General features: G+C 40.1%; 1 protein-coding gene across 5 annotated transcripts in view; it reads left to right on the top strand.

Annotated features, from left to right (window-relative positions):
- The window catches only part of UBA6 (ubiquitin like modifier activating enzyme 6), a 116408-nt gene that overhangs the window by 80448 nt on the left and 11834 nt on the right, over positions 1-24126 (top strand). For all 5 annotated transcript variants that reach the window (XM_032236973.1, XM_032236976.1, XM_032236975.1 and 2 more), the window contains 9 exons: positions 9112-9163; positions 9244-9307; positions 10420-10489; positions 12160-12231; positions 19197-19314; positions 20546-20739; positions 20892-21019; positions 21899-21986; positions 22250-22344. In XM_032236973.1, coding sequence (XP_032092864.1) covers positions 9112-9163; positions 9244-9307; positions 10420-10489; positions 12160-12231; positions 19197-19314; positions 20546-20739; positions 20892-21019; positions 21899-21986; positions 22250-22344 — 881 coding nt within the window. The remainder of the gene's footprint in view (positions 1-9111; positions 9164-9243; positions 9308-10419; positions 10490-12159; positions 12232-19196; positions 19315-20545; positions 20740-20891; positions 21020-21898; positions 21987-22249; positions 22345-24126) is intronic.

Below are 24126 nucleotides of genomic sequence, written 5' to 3'. Positions count from 1 at the left end.
TGTACTCTGCATATAAGTTAAATAAATAGGGCGACAATATACAGCCATGTTGTACTCCTTTCCCTATTTTGAACAAACCAGTTGTTCTACAAAGGTAGATGGTTTTTTTTATTGGAACTCCCTTGCTTTTGCCATAATCCAGTAACTGTTGGCAATTTGATCTTTAGTTCCTCTACCCCTTCTAAACTCAGCTTATACTTCTGATAGTTCTCAGTTCACATATTGCTGAAGCCTAGCTTGTAGGATTTTGCTAGCATGTGAAATGAACACAATTGTACAGTAATTTAAACATTCTTTGGCATTATCTTTCTTTGAGATTGGAATATAAACTGAACTTTTCCAATCCTGTAGCCATTGTTGAGTTTTCCAAATTTGCTGATATATTGTGTGCAGTTCTTTAATAGTATTATCTTTCAGATTTTTAAATAGCTCCACTGGAATACCATCACCTCTGTTAGTTTTGTTGCTAGTAATGTTTTGTAAGACTACTTGACTTCATACTCCAAGATGTCTGGCTGGACGTCAGTGATCACACCATCATGGTTATCAGAGACATTAAGATCTTTCTTGTATAGTTCATATGTGTATTCTTGTCACCTCTTAACCTACGTCTTTAAGGTCTTTATCATTTTTGGCCTTTATTGTGTCAATTTTTGCACAAAAAGTTCTTTTCCCCCCAGTTTCCATATATTATTTTCCTCTATTTCTTCTCATTGCTCATTTAGGAACATCTTATATAAAGATCTTCCAAATATAAATTCTTTCATCCAAAAAAAATTTTTAGATCATGAACTCAAGCAATATTTCTAGTCCACATGTAGCCTGATTAAGTATTCATTTGATTCAATTTCAATAGTCCTGACCAATGTTCCCTCTAATTTTTTTTCAGTGTGGGCGGAAAAGTATAGTGTTTGAGTGGCTTTTCATGTCTGAGCACCTGATTTTTTTTCACAGATGTCGCGCAAGACAACAACGAAATCAGTGTTATTTGAAACTCAAAGTTATGTTTATTCAAAGGTTAGGGTTAGGGTAAGTCTGTCTCATCTTACAGTTTTCCACATCTGTCTTTCTTTAATGACCATTCCAAGTACACTTTGTCGAGATCAATCTGCGCTGCTGAAGTCTGGTAAGATCGGATTTGCATCAGCATATCCAAGTGCTCAGTTTGCAGCCAATTGTGAGCTTTGGTCTTGATGGCATTCATCAGGCTGAAACTTTGCTCGCAATCGACGCTTGATGCTTGGAATGTTGCGCAAATGTCCAGCAGACGTGACCGCAATTCAAACTTGCTCTCTTAGTACAAACTGAACTATATCGTCGAATGAGTGCATTAATCCAGACTTGAATTTCTCCGACACCAGAAATCTGAAGTCATGATAATGTGACTGTACAGCTGATGTGATGCTGACTTCATCCAAATCGTCAGAGAAATGCTGGTATTTTCCAACCAGTTGCAATCTCAGTTTCCTCAAAATTAAAAGAGATCACATTCGACAGCAGCAATTTCAAATATATTTCAATCTGTCAGCTCATTGTCTGGAAAACGACTGCCAAGATGCAAGCACAAACGTTCAATAAATCTGAGTATGGGAGCTGTGCCAATGTCTGGGTTGCTCTGCATATATTCGTGAGCTTCGTGATTCCAGTAAGCTGTTTCGCCTAAATACTGCAGGTGAAGCTTGGTTATTCTGGCCTTCACAAACTGAACGGCTTTGATTGGTGTCAGGTTGCTTCTTTGCAACAGCTTGTTCAACTCAGCTAATTCGCGAACAACGTCATCACACAAGATCAATGCAGCACGAACCTTTGGATCGCCAACTTTCTGTAACAATATTTACAGACTGGGTCACTGTGTTTCTGCTTGCTCTTTACAGTACTCAACCAAAACTGTAATGTTTCTCATCAATGCAAAATGTCTGGAAAGCCATCATACTTCATTTAATGATCTGAAGGCTACCGATTCACACTTGAGAAGTTCTGCTAGTTCTGCAAATGCCGTTTTCTTCACAGAAGAGTGGCAGAACAGAGTGTAGACAGTTCGTAGTAAAGTCTCGTGTCCTTCATCAGTGAGACATGCTTACATGTGTCATCAATCCCCAGGTCTTCTTGATGTGCCACACAGTGTTGTTCAAGCAAATGGGATACATCTCAACGAAGCTGAGCAGCCACACCATTATTCTTACCTAGCATCACAGACGCACTGTCTGATGTAAACATGACAATCTTTTGAATGTCGATGTTGTATGTAGCATAGAACTCTTTTATGGCTGCTGTGATTGCTGTACTGTCGCACGTTGGCAACTGTAAAAATCCCACAAACAATCGTGGCATTAGATGGGTGGAATTTCACATACAAAATCAACATTTTGGTGACTGATACATCGGTGCCTTCATTGGCAATAAGAGTATGACAACTGGCATTACATAGATCACGCATGACTTTTTTCTGAACAACTGCGTTGAAGTACTCCATGAACTCAAAGCCATAATTCTTGCTGCACCAGCTCTCCTGAATGGACACATACTTGCCTATATGTCATGTATGTCTTTGACTGATAATATCGACACATTCATGTTTATGGCCAGCAACACATTATCAGTCAAAACTTTGACTTCATCAGCATTGGCATTTCTGCGCAGTGAAACTTCTTTTCTGTTCGCTCTGTCTTCTGCACTTTCAGTCAGTAGCCTCTGCAGCCCTCCAGATTTCTGGCATCATAGTTTAGTGACTGAATCCAGGTGAAACTTCTGATTGATGTGACGCTTCAAATAATCGATTTTCCAATCGTTCCATTGTTTTCCAGTGGTGAATGCGCCACCTGTACAAGCTTCTTGGCATATCTGGCAAACAATGTCTCACTACTTTCACGATAAGTGAAGATGTCGCCCAGTTTTGTTAACTGTTTTCTAGACAAAGTCAGCAGTTCAGTCTCTACTAACTCTCTCAACCATTCTGGTTTAAACTTCAAGCTGCACTTTTTCTTCATAACAACGTTTATTCCAGCTTTACGCTTACGTTTCGACATCAGCACGGACGATGTACCTATATAGGGTACATATATAGAGAGCTTTGAAATGAATATATAAATGGCACTTAATGCCGGTAATATTAAAATAGTAAATGTTTGATATACTTTAATGAATTTCACTTGATAGACTGAATTTTAATGAGTTCATATTCATTTGCAAAAGTTGTCTGTACACTGTATGCTTCTGTGAATGGATTATATGCAATTTGCTATTTTAAATGAGTAAAATGATTAAAATCCCCATGCATAAAGTCTCATTCACATCTAACAGTTTTCTTCCATCATTAATTTGTAAACTCAAGGATTTATTGCCTGTATGTTCAACAATGCTTGCTGATTGTTCCTCACTATACAGGTGGTTTCAGTAACCTACTACTACTGAACTCTGGGAGACAATTCTGCATATAACTAGTGATAGTAACTAGTGACCAAAAATTGCAAAACATTAAATTTTATTATTTTTAACATGAAAAAATAATTTGACTCATAAAATCTTATTTTTTTTATGAATGCTCACACAGAAGTTGATTGCTATTGGAAAAAGTACATTCTAATAATGAATAGCTAAACAGAATAGGAAATTGCATTATCCAAAACTCTTACAAATTGAAGTGAAAAATATTTTAGCCACACTTTTTTCAAATCTTACTCTTACAACCCAGTGAACTGCATGGATGACTTTAAAGTAGTTTTATTGTAGTTAAGGTTTTAATTCTAAAAAATTTCTAAACTCCATACTACTTGAAAATATAAATGGATTGTTAAAATGGCTCTACCATAACAAATAAGAGGAAAAAAAACACCTTCCTTTTGTTTATAAAGTAGTGGTTTTAGTTTGCTCCAAGTGATTTAACTATGGAAGTCACTAATTTAAACTGACTTAATTAGATTAAAAGCAAAAATATTCTCAATGACTTTGAAAATCCCAATGAGTTAACAAATATAGGTACTCCTTCATTACAACAATGTGGGACTGGAATTTTTATCACTCAGCAATGTGGTCACAAAGCGTGATGTCACGTGACTGGGCTCTTTTGCTCTTTCCGAGGGCATCAATCATGTTGGCCCAAAGCCTCACGCTGCTAGGCTCTGCCCACTCCCCCATTGGTGGAGCTCCGAGAAGTGAGGAGGGAGAAAAAAAGATGGAGGCAAAGGAGCTTCCCCCCACAGCAAAAATCTAACTGGGGACTCCCGGTCTGGATGGGCAGCGAAACTGCAGGGCTCTCTGTTCTAATTCCCTGCTAAAACTGTTGCCTCTGAAGCGTTTGCTACGGTGTTTTGAACCTTTGAGTGCCAGGTGTGTTCGGTGTTGTCTTGTACTTTCCCTCTTTACCAATTATCTTCAACCTTTCCTTTCCCCTTTCCTTTTTTTCTTTTCGACCCACACTGATTAGGGAGACTCCTGAAGTTGGCAAGGTACTTGCGGTGCAGTAGGAAAGGATTAGCTGGAGGGGGTTTTGATTGCGATTCTGCGGTCACTCTCCAGTCCGTGTCCGACATTATGCGGCAGTTGGAAACTGCTGAGCGGTGTTTTCCTGACACATGCAGGGCCGCGCAGCTTAGAGGGAACATTGGTCCTGACCCTATGCTCATAGCCTTGTTAAAATTGAGTGATTCAGACTAGTGAATTGAAGTTTTAATCAAAAAGTAATCAGATTAGCAACAGACTATGTAACTTCTATGCTAAGCAATAGAGATTATTGGAAACTGAAAAGTCATCCTTGCCTCCTCCTAAAATTCTAATTCTAAAATTTTAATTTTCATGTACTGTTTTTATTTTTTATTTTTTATTGTACACACTCCAGAGTCCCTCTTTGAGGGAGATGGGCACTTCAAAAATGTGAAAAATAAATAAGGTAAAGATTACCCTTGCACATAGGTGCTCGTTGTTCTCGACTCTAGGGGGTGGTGCTCATCTCTGTTTCAAAGCCGAAGAACCAGCACTGTCCGAAGTCATCTCCATGGTCATGTGGCTGGCATGACTAAATGCCAAAGACGCACGAAATGATGTTATCTTCCCACCAAAGGTGGTCCCTATTTTTCTACTTGCATTTTTATATGCTTTCAAACTGCTAAGTTGATGGAAACTGGGACAAGTAACGGGAGCTCACTCTGTTACACAGTGCTAGGGATTTGAACTGCTGACTTTCTGATCGACAAACTCAGCATCTTAGCCACTGAACCACCGCATCCCTTAAAAAAAAAACCTTTTTATTTTATATATTTATATGTATTCTTACTGTTGCAGCGATTCTAGATAGCTTACAAAGAGATAAAAATATACAGTGAAAATAAATGAAATTTAACTAGTGGCTAAAAACTAGGAGGATAGAGGGCATGAGAGTTAGAGACATTGTCTTAGAAAGGTCTGCTGAAATTTTTAGAAAGCACTGTTATTTTCATTTAAACTATATATTCTACTCTGATTTTTTAACGGTGCTGCTAATATAAGGCCTATTCCAAAAATAAGCCCCAGTTAAGTTCGTCATCTGCAGGTTGGTGTGGGTGGGTGTAACCAGCACTGGAGATACAGGGTGTGGGGACCAATGGTATCCAGCAGCAGCTGCAGTGCAGGGGAGTTGATTACCTGTTAAAGCAGCAGGCAGAGGTGGGGGGGGGGGCACACAAATCCAGCCGTGAGGAAAAGCTGAGTCATGGGCTGGAGTGACTGGCCTGCCACAGAAGGCTCGTTTTTATGCAGCAGCACTGACAGCAGATGAAGGTGCAGGAGAGAAGGTAAGTGATTTGGACATGCTGCGTGGGCCATAGACCAACTGAGAGACATTGGTACGTACTAAGCGGCCGGCCGTGGGAGGCTAATCGTCACATCATTTGGCTTGCCTGTGGCCTGCATGGCATGTTGGGATTGCCTGCCTTTCCTCCACCGTGCCTCTGCCTTTATCTGCTGCTGGTGCCACCGTGCGAAGAGAACTCTGATCACACTGATATTGTGTTGCCTGAAAATAAGCCCTAATGCTTATTTTGGAGCCGCAAAAATATAAAGTCTTATTTTTGGGAAAACCCGGTAATTAATTTATGCTTAATATATGCAGTATCCTAGAGTTATTAAATAGACATTGACATTTAAAAAAAACTTAAAAGAATAATTCATTTGCCACTGGTTCAATTATACACTTTTAAAAGCTGTTTGGCTAGATAAATGTCCATATTTTCCACTGTAATATATAAATCGGGAAGCATCACTTTTTTCTTATTAATAATTCAAAATATTGTTTTCCTAATATTAACTGTACAAAATAAGAATGATGACCTTGATAGTGAGATGCAAGTTTCACTGCTAAAGCAATGATTTTTTAAAATCCAGATGATGTTGGGAAGTGACTTTCACCAAGCAGATGTGAAGATTTCTTTGATTTTTCAAGTTGATATTATTTTTACTTATCCCAATATACCCAAACTGAGGCAAAATCCTTCCATTGCAGGGATCATGCAGAAAATATTTTTAGATCTTAAATAGGGAATTTTTTTTTTGCAAAGCTACGTTTATTATTTAATAACCTTTTCCTTAGATGTCTTTTGAATATTAATCGAAATTATCTTTGTAAATATGCCAAATACTTTATTAGCTATTATTTCAGCCACATGAAAATAATGCTGGCTTTTAATGTGCATGTTTGCATATACAGTATATATGAGTTTATTAGTTCTACCAAGCAGACTAGCAGAAGAGGAATAAAGCTGAGGGATAATTTCCTATCCCCCAAAAGCAGAAAAAGTAAACAAATTGGCATTCCTGGTAGCCTCGTATCATTAGATAAATTGATAAATACAAATCTCAAAAATCTATTTTTGAGATTAAAATTAGGTGAAGATTCCACAAGAAATAAATTATTTTTATACTAAATGATATTGCTATCAACCCCGTACCAGCAGAACGTCCAACCTGGGGCCTACGGGTTGCAACCTGTCCTGGACATCTAGGAATGCAGCTCCACAAAGTTTCACAAATTAAAGGAAGTTTTTTATTTATATTCATGATAACAATATTAAATAGTTTATATATGACCCAAGACAAATTGCTCTTAAAAGAGCAACATGGCCCAGACAAGCCAAAAGTTGGTCACACCTACTTTATAGTAATTACTGTTTGAATATTAGTTCATAATAAACTTTCCAAAGGAAGAATTTTACAATAGAAGTCCTGTGTTGTGTATTTTATTGTAGTTCCTTATCTGATATTTAGAATAATTTACATGTACCATGTTTTCATTAATGAAAAACATATATATACAGTTGCAAGAAAAAATATGTGAACCCCTTGGGATTATGTGGAGTTTTGCATGAATTGGTCATAAAATGTGCTCTGAATTTCATCTGAGTCACAATAATAGAAAAACACAGTCTGCTGAAAATAATACTACACAAACATTAGATGTTGCCATGGTTTAATTGCACATAACATGTAAACGTTCGCAGTGCAGAGAGGAAAAAGTATGTGAGTCCCTAGCCTAATGACTTCTCCAGGACCTGATTGGAGCCAGGAGTGAGCCAACCTTGACTCCAATCAGTGTGATGATACTGGATGTGTTGCTGACAGCTGTTCTGCCCTTTAAAAACACACACCTGTTTTAGGTTTATTGGTTTCAAGAAGCACTGTCTGATGTGAACCATGCCTCACAGAAAAGAGCTCTCAGAAGACCTACGACCAAGAATTGTTGACTTGCATGAAGCTGGAAAGGATTACAAAAGTATCTCCCAAAGCCTTAATGTTCATGTGTCCACGGTAAGACAGACTGTCTACAAATGGAGAAAGGTTAGCACTGTTGCTACTCTCCCTAGGCGTGGTCATCCTGTAAAAATGACTGCAAGAGCACAGCGCAGAATGCTTCATGAGGTAAAGAAGAATCCTAGAGTGTCAACTAAAGACCTACAGAAATCTCTGGCACATGCTAACATGCTAACACATTTTGTTGACACATCTACAATAAGGAAAACATTAAACAAGAATGGAGTACATGGGAGGACACCACGGAGGAAGCCATTGCTGTCCCCAAAAAATATTGCAGCATGTTTGAAGTTTGCAAAAGAGCACCTGGATGTTCCACAGCACTACTGGCAAAATATACTGTGGACAGATGAAACCAAAATTGAGTTGTTTGGGAAAAACACACAACACTATGTGTGGAGAAAAAAAGGGACAGCACAGCAACAGCAAAACCTCATCCCCACTGTAAAACATGGTGGAGGGAGCATCATGGTTTGGGGCTGCTTTGCTGCCTCAGGGCCTGGACGGATTGTTGTCATTGATGGGAAAATGAATTCCAGAGTTTATCAAGACATTTTGCAGGAAAACGTACAACCATCTGTCCACCAATTGAAGCTCCGCAGAGGATGGGTGATGCAACAGGACAATGATCCAAAGCATACAAGTACGTCAACAGAAAAATGACTTCAACAGAACAGAATACGCCCTCTGGAGTGGCCAAGTCAGAGTCCTGACCTCAACCTGATTGAAATGCTATGGCATGACCTTACGAGAGCGATTCACACCAGACATCCCAAGAATATTGCTACACTGAAACAGTTTTGTGAAGAGGAGTGGTCCAAAATTACTCCAGATCATTGTGCAGGTCTGATATGCAACTATAGGAAACGTTTGGTTGAGGTTATTGCTGCCAAAGGAGGGTCAACCAGGTATTAAGTCCAACAGTTCACATACTTTTTCCTCCCTGCACTGTGAATGTTTACATGTTATGTGCAATTAAACCATGGCAACATCTAATGTTTTGTTTTGTTTTGTCTTGTCTGTCTTTTTATTCCTTATTTGTACCCTTCCCCTTTGACTTGGGTTGTGAGCCGCCCTGAGTCCCCTTCGGGGAAAAGGGCGGCATAGAAATATAATAAATTCAATTCAATTCAATAATGTTTTTGTAGTATTAGTTTCAGCAGACTGTGTTTTTCTATTGTTGTGACTTAGATGAAGTTCAGAGCACATTTTATGATCAATTCATGCAAAACTCCACGTAATCTCAAGGGGTTCACATACTTTGCCTTGCAACTGTGTGTGTGCGTGTGTGTGTGCGCGCTCTCATTGAACTATGCTATTTGTTTTTTTACTTAGGCTCTTCAGTTACTGCATTCATTTCCTATTGATACACGATTAAAGGATGGCAGTAAGTGCAGTAATTTTATATTCTATCAAATTTAATTTTGCTGTTTTTAGCAATTAATTTGTTTTTCTTTGAATTGGCAGGTTTGTTTTGGCAATCACCAAAAAGGCCACCTTTTCCAATTCAGTTTGATTTTAATGACTCCTTGTAAGTACAATTCTCTTTTTTATATGTTGTTATTGTAATTGACAAGAATATTTATAGATTTATAGAACTAGTTTTATATTGGTATTTGTATACAAATATGGTATCGAAAGATCTTTTATGACTGAGAATAAGCTCTAAGTCCTGTAATAAAGCCTTCTGATGTACACATGTGTTACATGTGTACAAAAAATTGCTTTTTTTTGGCTATACTTGTTTAGTGTTCTCTCTGAATATGTCATTCAGTAACATATATTTTTATACATGCCAATCACATGAAAGTGCTAATTTTAGAAATATTTCAATGAAAATTCATGCCTAATGGTTTGTATTTATATCAAAATGAGGATTTAAATTCTAGATCCAAGATACTGTTTCCTGATACTTCCAACTCCCCAAATTATTCATTGCTTTAAGTACTTTCTCTGTATTTTGTCATATGTCCATTGGAAAAATGCACCTTTTGTTTCCAAATCGTATCAAGATATGGGAATTCTGAGTCATTTATTTGGTTTTCTACAGCCAATAACAATTAACTTTGGGCTGATAATTCTTATTTTTACTTTATTTAATGGAGGTAGAGTAGCATCCTGAATACTTGCTCTGGCATAATAGTGCTTTATAATCATTTTAAGTTTCTAAATATAAATTGATGGACTGAAACAGAGAAGCAGAGAAAAAGATTGGAGGGTTGGTTGGAAGGATAACAAGGAGGGTACAAATAATGAAAATTTACAAACCCAAAGATTAATTCCTTGTCTACAAATGTTAGAAAAACATTGTCTCTAAGTATTCAACATCTTTTCTCCAGAGCATTATAATTGGAGAACTTTGATGAAATAATACCTATGATTCAAAAATAAGTCCCACAAATTATATTTCTAGGTATACATTGTAACTTTGTGCAGACTTTCAAAAGGCAGTCCTAGTTTTAGGAAGGTATCGGTTGATGCTGAACATTCTCACAGAACATTCTGCTATGTTTAAGAATATCAATTATTTTCTCCAAAGGAATCTGATTTGACTTGAGATTCAGTTAAATGTAGTTTGCTATAAACTTAATTGGAAAAGCTTTTTGTTTTAGTTTCCTACAATCTGTCTCTCCTTTTTTTTAGGCACTACAGTTTCATACTGAGTACAGCAAAACTGTTTGCAACAATTTATTGTATCTCTTTTACAGAAAAGGTAAACCTTCAAATAACTGATGCAGTATTCGCACTACAGGTAGTGCTTGAGAAACAACATGCCACTTAACTACAATTTAAAGTTATGACTGATAACCCAAAACTATATATGACCCTATTTCAAAGTTGCAACAGCTGCAGTGATACTGTGATCATTCATCCTTTTGACAGACCACTGGCATGCTGCAGGCAGTTCCCATCCCATCAGACTTGCAATTCTCGGGCGCCTCTCCTTGCCTCCTGGAAGCAGTTGTCATTTTTGCGCTAATCTTACTATAGCGTTTTCTTTAGAAGAAAAAAACCATGTCCAAAATTACTTGACTAGAGACTTGTGCCACAAAATTGAGGATGTCTTTGAAGCTTTAGCTGTCCATCTGACTTAGCGCCCAGCTAAGGCTGTCTTCCTCTAGCAGGCAGATGGAGACTTGAAGCTTGCAAACACCCAGCATCCTTTTATTTTGTTGAACAAATTTTGGAGATGATGTTCAAGGGAAAAAGTTGCAGAAATGTTTTATATCTTTGCTTCTTTATTCCTCTACTCTTCAGCTTAGAGTAAAGTATTTTAAAAAGGATAGAGATTGGAAAGCAGAGGGGGAATTTAGTTTTAGCAACTAATTTTTTTTTCTAAAATTAAACAAGTCAACTCTGCTCTTTGGTTTCTTAAATTTTTATTGAAATGTGGTTTTCTGAGGAAAGGATGAAATTAAATAAGGGAAAAGTTTTAGGAAGCTATACCTGAAGCTGCCTTTTATGCAAGGCCTGGCTTTTCAAAACCAGGAAAATGGCAGAAGAGCTTTGAAATCTTCTGCTGGCCAGCTGATCGGAGTAGAAAGCCCTGAAAGGCAAGGTAACTGACCCTTTTTTTGCCCCCAAATCCAGGACATCTTAATAGGAGGAAGGGCAGAGACAGAATTAGGAAAGACAGGAGCAGTCAGTATTTTTTTTCCTCATTGTTTTTCCCTAGCAAGACAGTTATCTGTGTTGCAGGCCTGCTTACGGGTGAGGAAGGCCTAGAGAAGCCTGAAGCAGGCAGGCTTGTGCCTGCTAGGCATCCCAGGATCTCCCCACTAGCCTCAGGAAATGCATTGGGGAGAGCAGGGAGAGCTGGTTGTTACTTGAGGCAGCTCATTCAACATTGTCCCAATTTTCAAACCTAATGGCAGTCTTTATTAAGTCATAACTCAATGACTACCTGTAGTCTGTTTTTGTTAGTTTTTCAGAGTAACTTGAAAATTCAAGAAACAGGGGAAAAACCTTTTAAATCCAGTGTTTAGTTATATTTAAAGGAGTAAGAATCCTTATAATAGATGTTTCAAATAAATCTTCTGAGTTGAATATTCTCGCTCTTCATTTTATCTTAAATATGCTTCCTGATACTCTACTTTTGAGGGGGGGTTTCTTGCAATATATTTATCCTTATCAATTATAATCTAATTTTTCACAAAAATATATACATAAGTATACACACATTGAGATTATTTCCATTCTGTAATATTAAAATACCTTTTAACAAAAGACAATAATCAACTTTGCTATTTTATTCATATAATTTTATATGTGGGAAAGAAATATTGTCTAGGAAACAGTCATATTTTGATAAACTTTGAAGAGTGCCTGTTTCAGACAGTTTATAATTATTGGGTTGTTGTTGTTTTTTTTAACAAAATATAGGATGTATCACAAGACACTATTTTCAAGATAATTACTGGGTTAAAAATTCAAGAATTTCGACCTTCTAACAAAGTAAGTTCAACTGTTGAATAATGTGTATCTTCTTTTTGTCTTTTTTTCTGATTATTGCCTAGGATAGTGGATGGATAGATGGATGAATGGAGATAGTTAGAGACCCGAAAATAAGATCTATCCAAAAATAAGCCCCAGCTTGATTTTATGTGTGTCTAATATACGCCCTATCCCCAAAATAAGCCCTAGTTAAGACCCTGCCCACTCTGTCCCATTGTTTGATTGTACGAGGTGAAGTGAGGCGCATGCATAAAAATCAAGCTAGGGGAAGGATGGTGGTGAAGCTGCCCCACATGACCTGTACCTTCTTACCTTAGGACTAGTGCAGCAGGCCTTCCATGTCCCTACACCTGTCGCACTGCTGCCTGACATCTTCGGCTGCTTGCAGTTGCTCTCAGCCAGACGCCACATGGCTCATTGCACTGCTGCTGCCACTAGCAGCAGGAGGCCATGTGGCTCATCGCACTGGTGCTGCCACTCATGCTCGCAATGGCGCAACCCGCCGCAGCGCCTTCTGCCATGAGCAGTGGCATCAACACGGCAAGCCACACAACGTATGGCTGTGAATGTCTGCAAGTGGCTGAAAAAATCAGGCAGCAGCGCGACAGGTGTCAGGGTGTGGGAGGCTGGCTATGGTGGTCCTAAGGTAAGTGGGTAAGACATCCCTTAAAAATAAGACCTAGTGCTTATTTTGGGGCCCAGAAGAAAATACGACTGGGTCTTAATTTGGGGAAAACACAGTGGATGGATGGATGGATGGATGGATGGATGGATGGATGGATGGATGGATGGATGGTTGGTAGGTAGGTAGGTAGGTAGGTAGGCAGACAGACAGACAGACAGACAGACAGACAGAATGCTAGTTATCCTGAAATAAATTGTGCCGAACATAGAATGAATTAAGTTGGGTGCGTGTCCTTAGCAGAATTCTGGAGATAGAGGGGAAAAAAACACCAAAGAAGGAAAAAGGAGACCTGAAAGCCTCAGTCATTCTTTTTAGTGACAAAACCTGTGATCCACAAAAGTTCTGCCACAGTGAGTTGGGTAAGAAACCTGAAAAAATAGAACAGATAGAACCTCCAGGAACAACAGCTTTTATAAGTCAAGGAACAAATCTCTGACTTCTTCTATTACAAATAGTCCTTCTGATGGCAATTGAGATTGTGATTTTCATTGCTAAGTGATTCAATCACAAAGTGTGACATTGTGTAACCACATCACTTAGCAACAACAATCCAGTCAGTCCCAGCCAGTGTTACAACCCCAAGGGTAATTATAGTGGCTGGGATTGGGGCAAGAGGTGTGAATTTTAAGAGTGTCAGGTAAGAAACCCAGAGGTATGTGTTGTGACTCAACAGATGTCTTCTGTGAGTCTTTTCGGGATGCAAGATTAACACTGCAGCTGGGGCTCGTTAGTGGCGTGTTCTGGGGATAAAAGGATGGATGGTGCCATGCCCTGGTTGCAGGAGTCAACGTTCCTTGGTTCGTTCATTCATGCATTCAGTCATTCATCGGTCATGGTTTGTTTGTGATTTGCTTTCTGTAACCCTTATTCAAGGAGACAATTGGAGAAGTGCATTGGGTGGTAAGAGTTTTGTTTTGTATTCTGTTATCTGGTCAGAGACTTTATTTATGTTATTTTTAGGCTTGCAGCCAGTCTGAGCCAAGAACTGATAAAGTGAGTTCCTTTTACGTTTGTCTGCCTGTCGTCTGTTAACGAGCGGAGAAGGGGGACAGAACAGTTTGACTCCTGCCTGACAAGCCTCCATTTCATTAATTATGGAACAATTAATGGCTGAAAATAGGCTAATGGCACAACAAATTGCGATGTTGTCGGACCAAATTAAACAGCTGCAGAGAGCTGCAACCCCCCCCCCCCCAGCCAAAGAGGAAGTGCCCAGTAGCCATGCCAGATAAATATGATGGGAGTCTGGGCATGTTTGCCACGTTTCTGGGACAATGCCAGCTGTTCCTGAGTTTGAGAGCAGAGGACTTTCCCACTGACCGGATGCAGGTGGGATTCATTATCAGTTTGCTCTCAGGCACAGCTGCCCATTGGGCTACCCCCTTGTTAATTCAGCAGAGCTCTTTGTTGGATGACTTCCAGGGCTTTTGTCAGTACTTCAAACGGATGTTTGAAGATCCTATCAAGGGGGAAACATCAGCTAGAAGTCTGAAGTCACTGCAGCAGGGGAGTGGTTCATTGCAGGACTATGTGACTGAATTCAGGCTGCGTAGCTAGGATTCCACTTGGAATGAACCAGCTCTAATGGACACATTCCAGCATGAATTGTCTGAGGCCTTGCAGGATGAACTGGCGAGGGTGGACAGGCCACCGACGTTTGACGCGTTGGTCCACCTGTGCCTCCGGATAGATGCCCGGCTGCAGAGGCGAAGGCCTCGACGTGCATTCCAGGAGACCACCAGCATGCCGGTTCAGCAAGGGACTGCAGTGGACTGGGAGGAGCCCATGGAGTTGGGTGCTGTCAGACCTCGAGTGTCACGGACAGAGATGGACAGACGACGTGCTGAGGGATTGTGCTTCTACTGTGGAGATCTTGGACACCTGGCTGGGAGTTGCCCCAAGAAGAACAGAAGGGTTGCACGGACTGCAGCCATCCCTCAGCAACGCACTATCATGTCGGACAACCAGCATGTTTGTGCGGCCGTGATACCCCATTTGCACAAGGTAGTGTGCGTTTGGGGGGGGTGGAGTCCCAGGGCGGATGCCCTGCCGAGTAAAGTAGAGAACTCTGACCCTGCAAACTCGCTTCCACCTCGGACTGTTCTACCTGTTGCATTCTGCGCTGCCATTTGTCATCCCGTGAGCAAGCAGTCTCTGATGCGGGATGCGCAGCGGGGTGACAACTGGGTGGAGCAACGAAAGACGGAAGTGGGGCCGGCGTCCCCATGGACTTTGGGAAGGGGATCGTTTGAAGTGTCGGGACTGGCTCTATGTTCCCGCAGGGCACATCCGTCGACGGGTGCTCTCACAGATTCATTGCGCGTCTGCATCAAGACATTGGGGTTTTTTTCGGACGTTGCGCCTGGCCTCCCATCAATTTTGGTGGCCCCATCTGAAAAATGACGTGCGGAGGTGCGTGGAGTCATGTGCCCAATGCCAACGGGCCAGATCTGCAAGGAGAACTCCGCCAAGATTCCAGCCTTTGTCAACTCCGGTCCCCGCAGCATTGGACTTTGTTTCGAGGTTCCCGGCGAGGTACCACTGTCTTGGACCATGTTTGGTGGAGGCTGTCACCAACCCTTCTGGGCCGCACCCCGATGGTCGGAACCGGGGGAAGGGCTCTGCGGCTCGACAGGAGTCGGGGAAGCTGCCGCCGGACTCCGACGGCGATGGGTCATGTGGGTTGGCCTTAGACGAGGTGGAGGACCCTGGACAGGGTGTTAGGGCTCAGCCGGAGCTGTTGGAGCGCCCGCCAGCCTCCGACAGTAAGGAGGCTGGTGGGTCGGCCTTGCAGAGGGTGGAGGACCCTGGACAGGGTGTTAAGGCTCGGCCGAAGCTGGTGGAGCTGCCATCAACCTCCGACGGTAGGGGGGCTGGTAGGTCAGCCTTGCAGAGGGTGGAGGATCCTGGATGGGGTGTCGACGCCGTGAAGGGCGGAAGGAAACATGGTGGCCACCGGATACCTAAGAAGTTCCGATTCAAGGGGGCTATTCCTGCAGAGGTTTGGGACTCATGAAAAAGGCATCACAGGAAATGGGTGCGGGTCATCTTGTGGACAAGTCATTCCGACCGCATCCATTGGAACCCGGGGAAAGGGCCCTGCGGTAGGGGATAGTGTTGTGACTCAGCAGACATCTTCTGTGAGTCTTTTCAGGATGCAAGATTAACACTGCAACTGGGGCTCGTTAGTGGCATGTTCTGGGGATAAAAGGACGGATGGTGCCACACCCTGGTTGCAGGAGTCAACATTCCTTGGTTTGTTCATTCATGCACTCAGTCATTCATCGGTCATGGTTTGTTTGTGATTTGCTTTCTGTAACCCTGATTCAAGGAGACACTTGGAGAAGTACATTGCGTTGTAAGAGTTTTGTTTTGTATTTTGTTATCTGGTTAGAGACTTTATTTATATTATTTTTGGGCTCGCAGCCAGTCTGAGCCAAGAACTGATAAAGTGAGTTCCTTTTACGTTTGTCTGCCTGTCGTCTGTTAACGAGCGGAGAAGGGGGGACAGAACAGATATGAGTGGAGTGGGGGAGGAGAAGACCCCAGGAGAGTGTAGGGCATGTATAAGTTGAGGAAAAGCTTGGGAAGCTGGGTTCAGTTTGCATCTCAGTGAAGGAGAATATGTGCTTGGACAGCATGATAAGGGTGAAAGAAGGCTGAGTGTGTGGATAGCAGGGTGCATGTCTAAGATTGTGGAGTGGATGGCATATAGTGAGAGCATGCAAGGATATCACAGTGGGCATATAGAAAAGCCAGGGAATAAATAGTCTGGCATGAGCACAGGAAGGCTGGGGTATGGGCAGAGTGGTAGCATGTGAATGCAAAAAGGCTAAGGGTACTTAGCAGAATAACTTATTATCTTCCTCATTGACTTTTCTTGTAGGAAGCCTGTAGAGAAGGTTGTAAATGATAATCAAATATCCATGGACATTACAACCTTTGTAAGTGTGAGTCAGTAGCCAGAATCTAAATCACAGTCAGATGACTCCAGCGATACTGTGAGGGCCGCAACTTGCTCACAAATCTTGCTGTTGTGAGCCACCCATAGTTATTAAGTTAGGCAGCCATATAAATACATACACACTTGTGTGTGTGTATGTATGTATGTATGTATGTATGTATGTATGTATGTATGTATATAAATATAATAAACTGGTTATATTTATTTAGCCAAAAAATTAATGCATAATTCCTTCTTGATTGATATAATAATGTTGTTTTCAAACGTTCTTTAAGTTCATACATGATGCCATTTTCTGCATTTATAAAAATTCCATGCTGGCACGAATCAACTTTGTAACTGATCAGCTTAATAAAGGGGTTCAAAGACCCGGTTACAGCACAGAAACCGCTTTGGTCGCATTGACCGATGATCTCTGGAGGGCCAGAGATGGAGGACATTCCTCCATCCTGGTTCTCCTCGACCTCTCAGCGGCTTTCGATACCATCGACCATGGTATCCTTCTGCGACGACTGCGGGAGGTGGGAGTGGGAGGCGCCGTGTTGCGGTGGTTCTCCTCCTACCTCTCGGACAGGTCGCAGTCGGTGTTAGTGGGGGGGCAGAGATCGTCCCCTAGGCCCCTAACTTATGGGGTGCCTCAGGGCTCGGTCTTATCCCCCCTACTATTCAACATCTACATGAAACCGCTGGGTGAGATCATTCGCAGGCACGGGATTAGATACCATCAATATGCGGACGATACTCAACTGTATCTGTCCGCCCCGTGCCAATTCAATGAAGCGGCAGACGTGATGAACCGCGGCCTCGAAGCTGTTATGGACTGGATGAGGGTTAACAAGCTCGTGCTCAACCCAGAAAAGACCGAGTGGCTGTTGTGTTTCCCTCCCAGAGATTCGACCAATATTCCATCACTCAGGCTGGGGGGTCAAATTCTACACCCCTCAGAGAGGGTTCGCAACTTGGGAGTCCTCCTGGACTCACAGCTATCGTTTGACCACCATTTAATGGCTGTGACCAGGGGGGCATTCGCCCAGGTTCGCCTGGTGCGCCAATTGCGACCCTACCTGAATCGGGAGGCTCTCACAACAGTCACCCGGGCCCTTGTGACCTCTAGGCTGGAATACTGCAACGTGCTCTACATGGGGCTGCCCTTGAAGAGCATCCGGCGACTTCAGCTAGTACAGAATGCGGCCGCGCGAGTGATTGTGGGTGCACCTCGGTTCACCCGCATAACACCTATCCTCCGCGAGCTGCGCTGGCTACCTGTCGATCTCCGGATGCGCTTCAAGGTGCTATTAGTCACCCATAAAGCCCTACATGGCAGTGGATCTGGATACTTGAGAGACCGCCTTCTGCCAATTACATCCCTGCGACCAATAAGATCACATAGATTAGGCCTCCTCCGTATACCATCGGCCAGCCAGTGTCGGCTGGCAACTACAAGGAGGAGGGCCTTCTCAGTAGTAGCCCCGACCCTTTGGAACGAGCTCCCCGTAGAGATTCGCACCCTCGCCACCGTCCAGGCCTTCCGCACAGCCTTGAAGAACTGGCTCGCCCGTCAGGCCTGGGGACAAGGATAGTTCCCCTCCCGAATGATGAATGTATGTTGTTTATTATTTTATTATATGTCTTATCTTAATGTCTGTATCTCCCCTTCCCCGATTTTATGTGAGCCGCCCTGAGTCCCCTCAGGGAAAAGGGCGGCCTACAAATATTAATAAAATCTATAAAAATCTATAAATCAAAGTAATGGCTGTTGGAATGCCCCCGTGGTTAGATGATTGCGATCTGGGCTCTTTGCAAGCAGCATTTTGCTCTTGAAGAGGCTTGCTGAAAAAGATCCCTCATGGAGGGACTTCTTCATTCAGCTTCACTGAGAGCAAAATAACTACCTGAAGAAGAGACTCCTTCTTTGGCAAGCAGTATTTTGTTCTCCAAGCGGCTGGGTAAACACTAGTTCTCCACATGGAAGGGAGGTGCCCTCTTTCAGCAGGTAGATCTCTCACTCCATTTGCAGACTTCATTAAGGTCATAAGTTGAGAATTACCATATATCTGAGTCTTCCCTAAAGCATGAGTCATAATTTTGGTACTTGGCTTTTAGGCATATTCTAGTAGTCTGCTGCTTTTATACCTATCTTCTCAGTTTAAGTGCATTTAGTGTCAATCCCAAAATGTGTTACTTTACTTTGTACTGCAATGAAAAATAGTATTTTCCCCTGATGCTTTATTTTTATATTTTATAATAAGCAGTAATCTTTTTCTCAATTAATTTAAATAAAATATTTGTTGTACTATTTATTGTTAATGTTTATAGGTTGTACAAACAGATGAAGCAGTACGGAAACCTGATCCTATTCCTGTAAGCAGTGAGGATGAAAGAAATGCTCTTCTTCAATTGGAGAGTGCTATCTTGGCCAACAAAGCTACAAAAAGTTAGTATCCATTATTAGAAATATAGAAAAATGATTTTTAATCAGATTCATCCACTCAATATTTGTATACATTAAAAACAGTTATATAAAATTTACATCAAGATACATCAAACAATTGATAAAAATATGTAGAAAAAAGGAAGAGCCACAATGGAAAGGAAAAGAGAACAAAAGATTTTCAGGAAAAGGGATTTTATATGAATGCCAGATCAGAGAGGATTTTACTTCAGATATGGCACACAATTTGGCTTCTTTCAATAATTTACTTTACAAACTCTCACTAAGAAACCTAGCACATCTTTAGTACTTGAAAGTTAATTATTAGTAGTACTATAACAGGTGAAATACTTATGTTTTCCATAAAATTAGCATTTATTAGTAGTCAGATTAAGCTCTTTCAAGGTTTTTAAGGCACTCCAAATAGATTTGTTTTTATTGATTGATCAACTAATTTTATTGCTATATAGAATGCTTTAGCATATGTCTTTGTCCAAATATGGCTGCCTCAAGAATGAAGCACAGCTCGTACTGGCTCACAAGAGCTGATTCATAAAACTGTAGGAATTTTGCCAGCTGGTAGAAGGCTGAGCTCAGCTACTAGCATGCTAATAAATTGTATTGTGACTAATGGCTTGGTGTGATGGCACCAATGGAGCTAATGAAGCTGGTTCTTAAACATTTATCAGCACATACTACTGCATACAATTGTCGCAATCATAAAATCGGAATGACTCACTCTATAAGAAAATCAAAATAGAATAAAGGACTCTTTCAAATTGTAAGTCTGTTTTTCAACAGCTAAACAAGCTAAATTTTTATGACCATATCATGTTTTGTTAAATGCATATTTTTGCCTTTCCTAAGACTTTAGAATGCTAAGTTTTTAACTATTCTACATTAATGAAAAAGTGCTTCCGTATAGAACAATAGATAGGTTGCCTCTTGATATAGTAGATCCTGCAATTTTATTTATAGAGTTCTTCTTTCTATAAGTACATTGTTTTTAAAATATGGTTAATTCCAATCTATTCCTTTTTGCTAAAAGATACCTTCATTTTATTAAATTTTCCTTATTCCAGAAGGAAGTTTCTGCAGCTGATTAATATTTCTAATAATTTCCCATTTTATGGCTTTTCAAATACTGTTAGTACAAACAAAATTTTACTTAAGGAAAATTAAATAAATATTTAAAATAATTATGAAATAATAAAGAAATTTGGTTTCTGATTAGGTGATTTACAGATGAAGGAACTTAACTTTGAAAAAGATGATGACAGTAATGGCCACATAGACTTTATTACAGCAGCTTCCAATTTGCGCGCCAAAGTGTATAACATTGAACCTGCAGATAGATTGAAAACAAAACGTATAGCTGGAAAAATTATCCCTGCTATTGCAACTTCTACCGCAGCTGTATCTGGCTTGGTGAGTAAGATTGCATTTTTGTTCAAATACAAAAATACACAAGTTTATAGATGTATGTTGCACACATCCAATGTTATTTTAGTTGATGAAATATGTCAGCTGAAATATGTCAGTTTTCCCTGGTTTTATATTCCTTTCTTTTTCTTCTCTAGGTTGCTTTGGAATTGATCAAAGTAGTGGGTGTCTGCCCATTTCAAGCATATAAGAACTGTTTTTTCAACTTGGCCATTCCAATAATTGTCTTTTCAGAAACAGCTGCAGTTAGAAAAACAGAAATAAGGTAAAGATATTAAAACAGGATATATTTTAAATATACAATTTTTCAATGAAATATCTGTATACATTAAGTATTATTATGCAACTGGAAAAAAGTTTATCAGCAAAGTTAATATTTTAGAACATTACCTGCTGCCAGACAGGAAACATAAAGAATATATAATAATATTTTGTTCTAATTTTTTTTTGGGGGGGGGAGAACGGGGGAAAACAGCATTTCCTAAAATGTCTCATTGAAATATTTCCACAAAGTTATGTTCTGATAGGGTAGAATTCTAAACATTCCAAACATTCTGTATTTTATATGGAACAAAGCTCTAAGTGTTCATAGTGTTACACTACACAGCACGATGAATATTTGGATTAAAAGAAATAGGTAACAATTCCAAGGTAGGAGGCATAAGGGGTGTCCTTGATAGACAATGAAAAGATCCATTACCAAACCAACTATCAGAGAAGTGTGGTTTAAGTCCATTCCAAGAAATTAATTTACAAAAATGCCTGAAACAGGCTCCTCCCTATTCGTGTGAAGTTATAGTGAGGGAGTTGTAATATTTTGTTACTATAATTGTTCTAATACCCTCTCCCCCTCCCTCCCTCCCTCCCTCCCTCCCTCCTAGCTACCTAGCCGCCCACCTACCTACCCACCTACCTACCTACCTACCTACCTATTTACCTACCTGCCATAGCAGCCCATCTAGTCAATGAATCGGAGGGCTAATTCAATATGACTTTGGCTTGGCAACCAGCTATCAACATTTAACAAATAAAACTATTTTTTTTCCTTTGCTGTGCAACTTGAAAGCTCAGTTTGGCAATTTCTTATTCCCCAGCACTATTTTAGGGATTTACAAAAATGCTTTTTATTCTTATTTTGTAACAGAAATGGAATATCTTTCACAATCTGGGATAGATGGACTATTCATGGGAAAGATAATTTCACACTATTGGACTTCATAAATACTGTCAAAGTAAGGTTTTTTAATAAAATATATGGTAGAAATAATTGAGAGTTCTGTTAATGTTCTGATAGATTTTATTAAAAGCTTTACTGCCTTTTAAGTTATTAGCTATCATCAGCTGAAGTTTTTGTTTTATAATATGTGTTTACTAAAGAAAGAAAGATTATATCAAATAGATAAAAATGATCACACTGAATTGCTTTCCCCCCCTTTGTTTCTGCTCCATTTTCTATGTGATACAGTTGAATTTTGTTTTAATGTTTGTGTTACAGGAAAAATACGGAATTGAACCAATCATGGTTGTCCAGGGAGTCAAAATGTTGTATGTACCTGTAATGCCTGGCCACGTTAAACGACTAAAGCTGACGTAAGTTTTAACTGGGCATAACACAAAAATTAATGGGAACTTTGAGTTTCTACCAAAAACATCTGTTTTACTCTGGTTATGTTGACAGATTTCTTTTTTAAACAGATTGGTATGCTATTTTTTGTTGTTTGGGTTATTCCTCATAAATGTTAAGAGAAGTCGGCCTTCTTCTAGATCCAACATTGCTTAGCATCAAACATTAGATTTGATATAGCCTGGTTTTCATTTCTTCTGGGTTTTTTTTTTTGTATTGTATATTTTATTTTCATTTTCATACACTCACATGTATACACCATACAGTATTAAACAATAATTGCATCAATTCCTCTTGTCAATAATGCCCCAGAAAATAAAAGCCCAATATACCTCTTCCATTCTCCATACACCTCTTTCTTCCACCACCCTCCAACTTTCTATCTTCCTTCCATCATCCCCCTCTACCCTACTTCCCCTCGCCCTCTACCACTCCTCTCTCCAAATCCGCTTCCCCCCTTCCTTTTCGCCTTCCCCCCACCCTCTCTCCCATCCCTCTCTACCCATCTTTCTTCTTCCCTAATCCTCCTCCCCTTGGTGTATTTCCACTATATGTTAATGTACTTGGCTTATCCTATTTTTAAAGAAAAATTAAAGAAAAACAGTATACATGTGAAGTCACATTGCATTGAGATCTAACACATCGTGTCTAGCCTAAGATATATCCCTCCCCCCACCCTCCCCCCGACCTCCCACCTCCTCCCCCCCCCGACTTCCCAGAACCCGTACACGGTATAGATTTTTAACAAACACAGTCTAAAATCTATTGAGAAAAAAGAAATAAAAAAATTAATAACATCTCTACATTGATCTTAGCTTCTTCTTGCTAAGCTAACTTTAAACAATTTCAATCATTCCTGATCTTAAGCATAGGCTAACTGGAATTTCTTAGTCCCGTATTTATTTTGTATATAGTCAATCCATTTTTTCCAGTCTTGTTTATATCTCTCATTTGAGTGATGTTTAAGATATGCCGATATTTTAGCCATCTCGGCTAAATTTGTAACTTTCAATGTCCATTCTTGAGTTGTCCTTCTTCCAGTATTGCGCTACCAACAGTCTTGCTGCTGTTATTAAGTGCAGGATCAAGTTAGTCTCTACCGCTGTAAAGTCATTACTTATACCTAGCAAAAATAACTGAGGAGTAAACTTTATCCTTCTTTTGAAGATATTTTGCATAATCCACCATATTTTTATCCAAAATGCCTTAATCTTTTGGCAAGTCCACCATATATGGAAATAGGTAGCATCGAGAGAACCACATCTCCAACATTTGGGTTGTAAATTTGGATACATAGAAGCCAGCTTTTTAGGATCTAAATGCCATCTATAGAACATCTTGTAAAAATTTTCTCTCAGGTTTTGTGCTTGTATAAATTTCACATTTCTTACCCAAATTTTTTCCCATGTATCCAACATTATTGGTTCTTCAATATTTTGAGCCCACTTTACCACACAATCTTTAACTAACTCTGTTTCCGAATCTATCTGTATTAATACATTATGTATCCTCTTTATATGCATTAAACTTTGATCTCTTATTTGTTTCAATAAGTTGTCCTCAATTTGGACAAAACCAATTTTTTTATCTATTTTCCACCTGGCCTGTAATTGCCCATACTGGAACCATGTTTGAACTGCCTTCTCCTCTTTTAATACCTCAAAGGATTTTAATGTAGTGCCCCTCCTTCCAAAATAAGAAGCTGTCTATAAGTAATTCTATCCTGTTTTTGTGCTATATTTATATTC

The sequence above is a fragment of the Thamnophis elegans genome, chromosome Z (assembly GCF_009769535.1).
Source record: "Thamnophis elegans isolate rThaEle1 chromosome Z, rThaEle1.pri, whole genome shotgun sequence".
In the NCBI taxonomy this organism is placed as follows: domain Eukaryota; kingdom Metazoa; phylum Chordata; class Lepidosauria; order Squamata; family Colubridae; genus Thamnophis; species Thamnophis elegans.
This window is presented reverse-complemented; position numbering and strand designations above follow the sequence as displayed.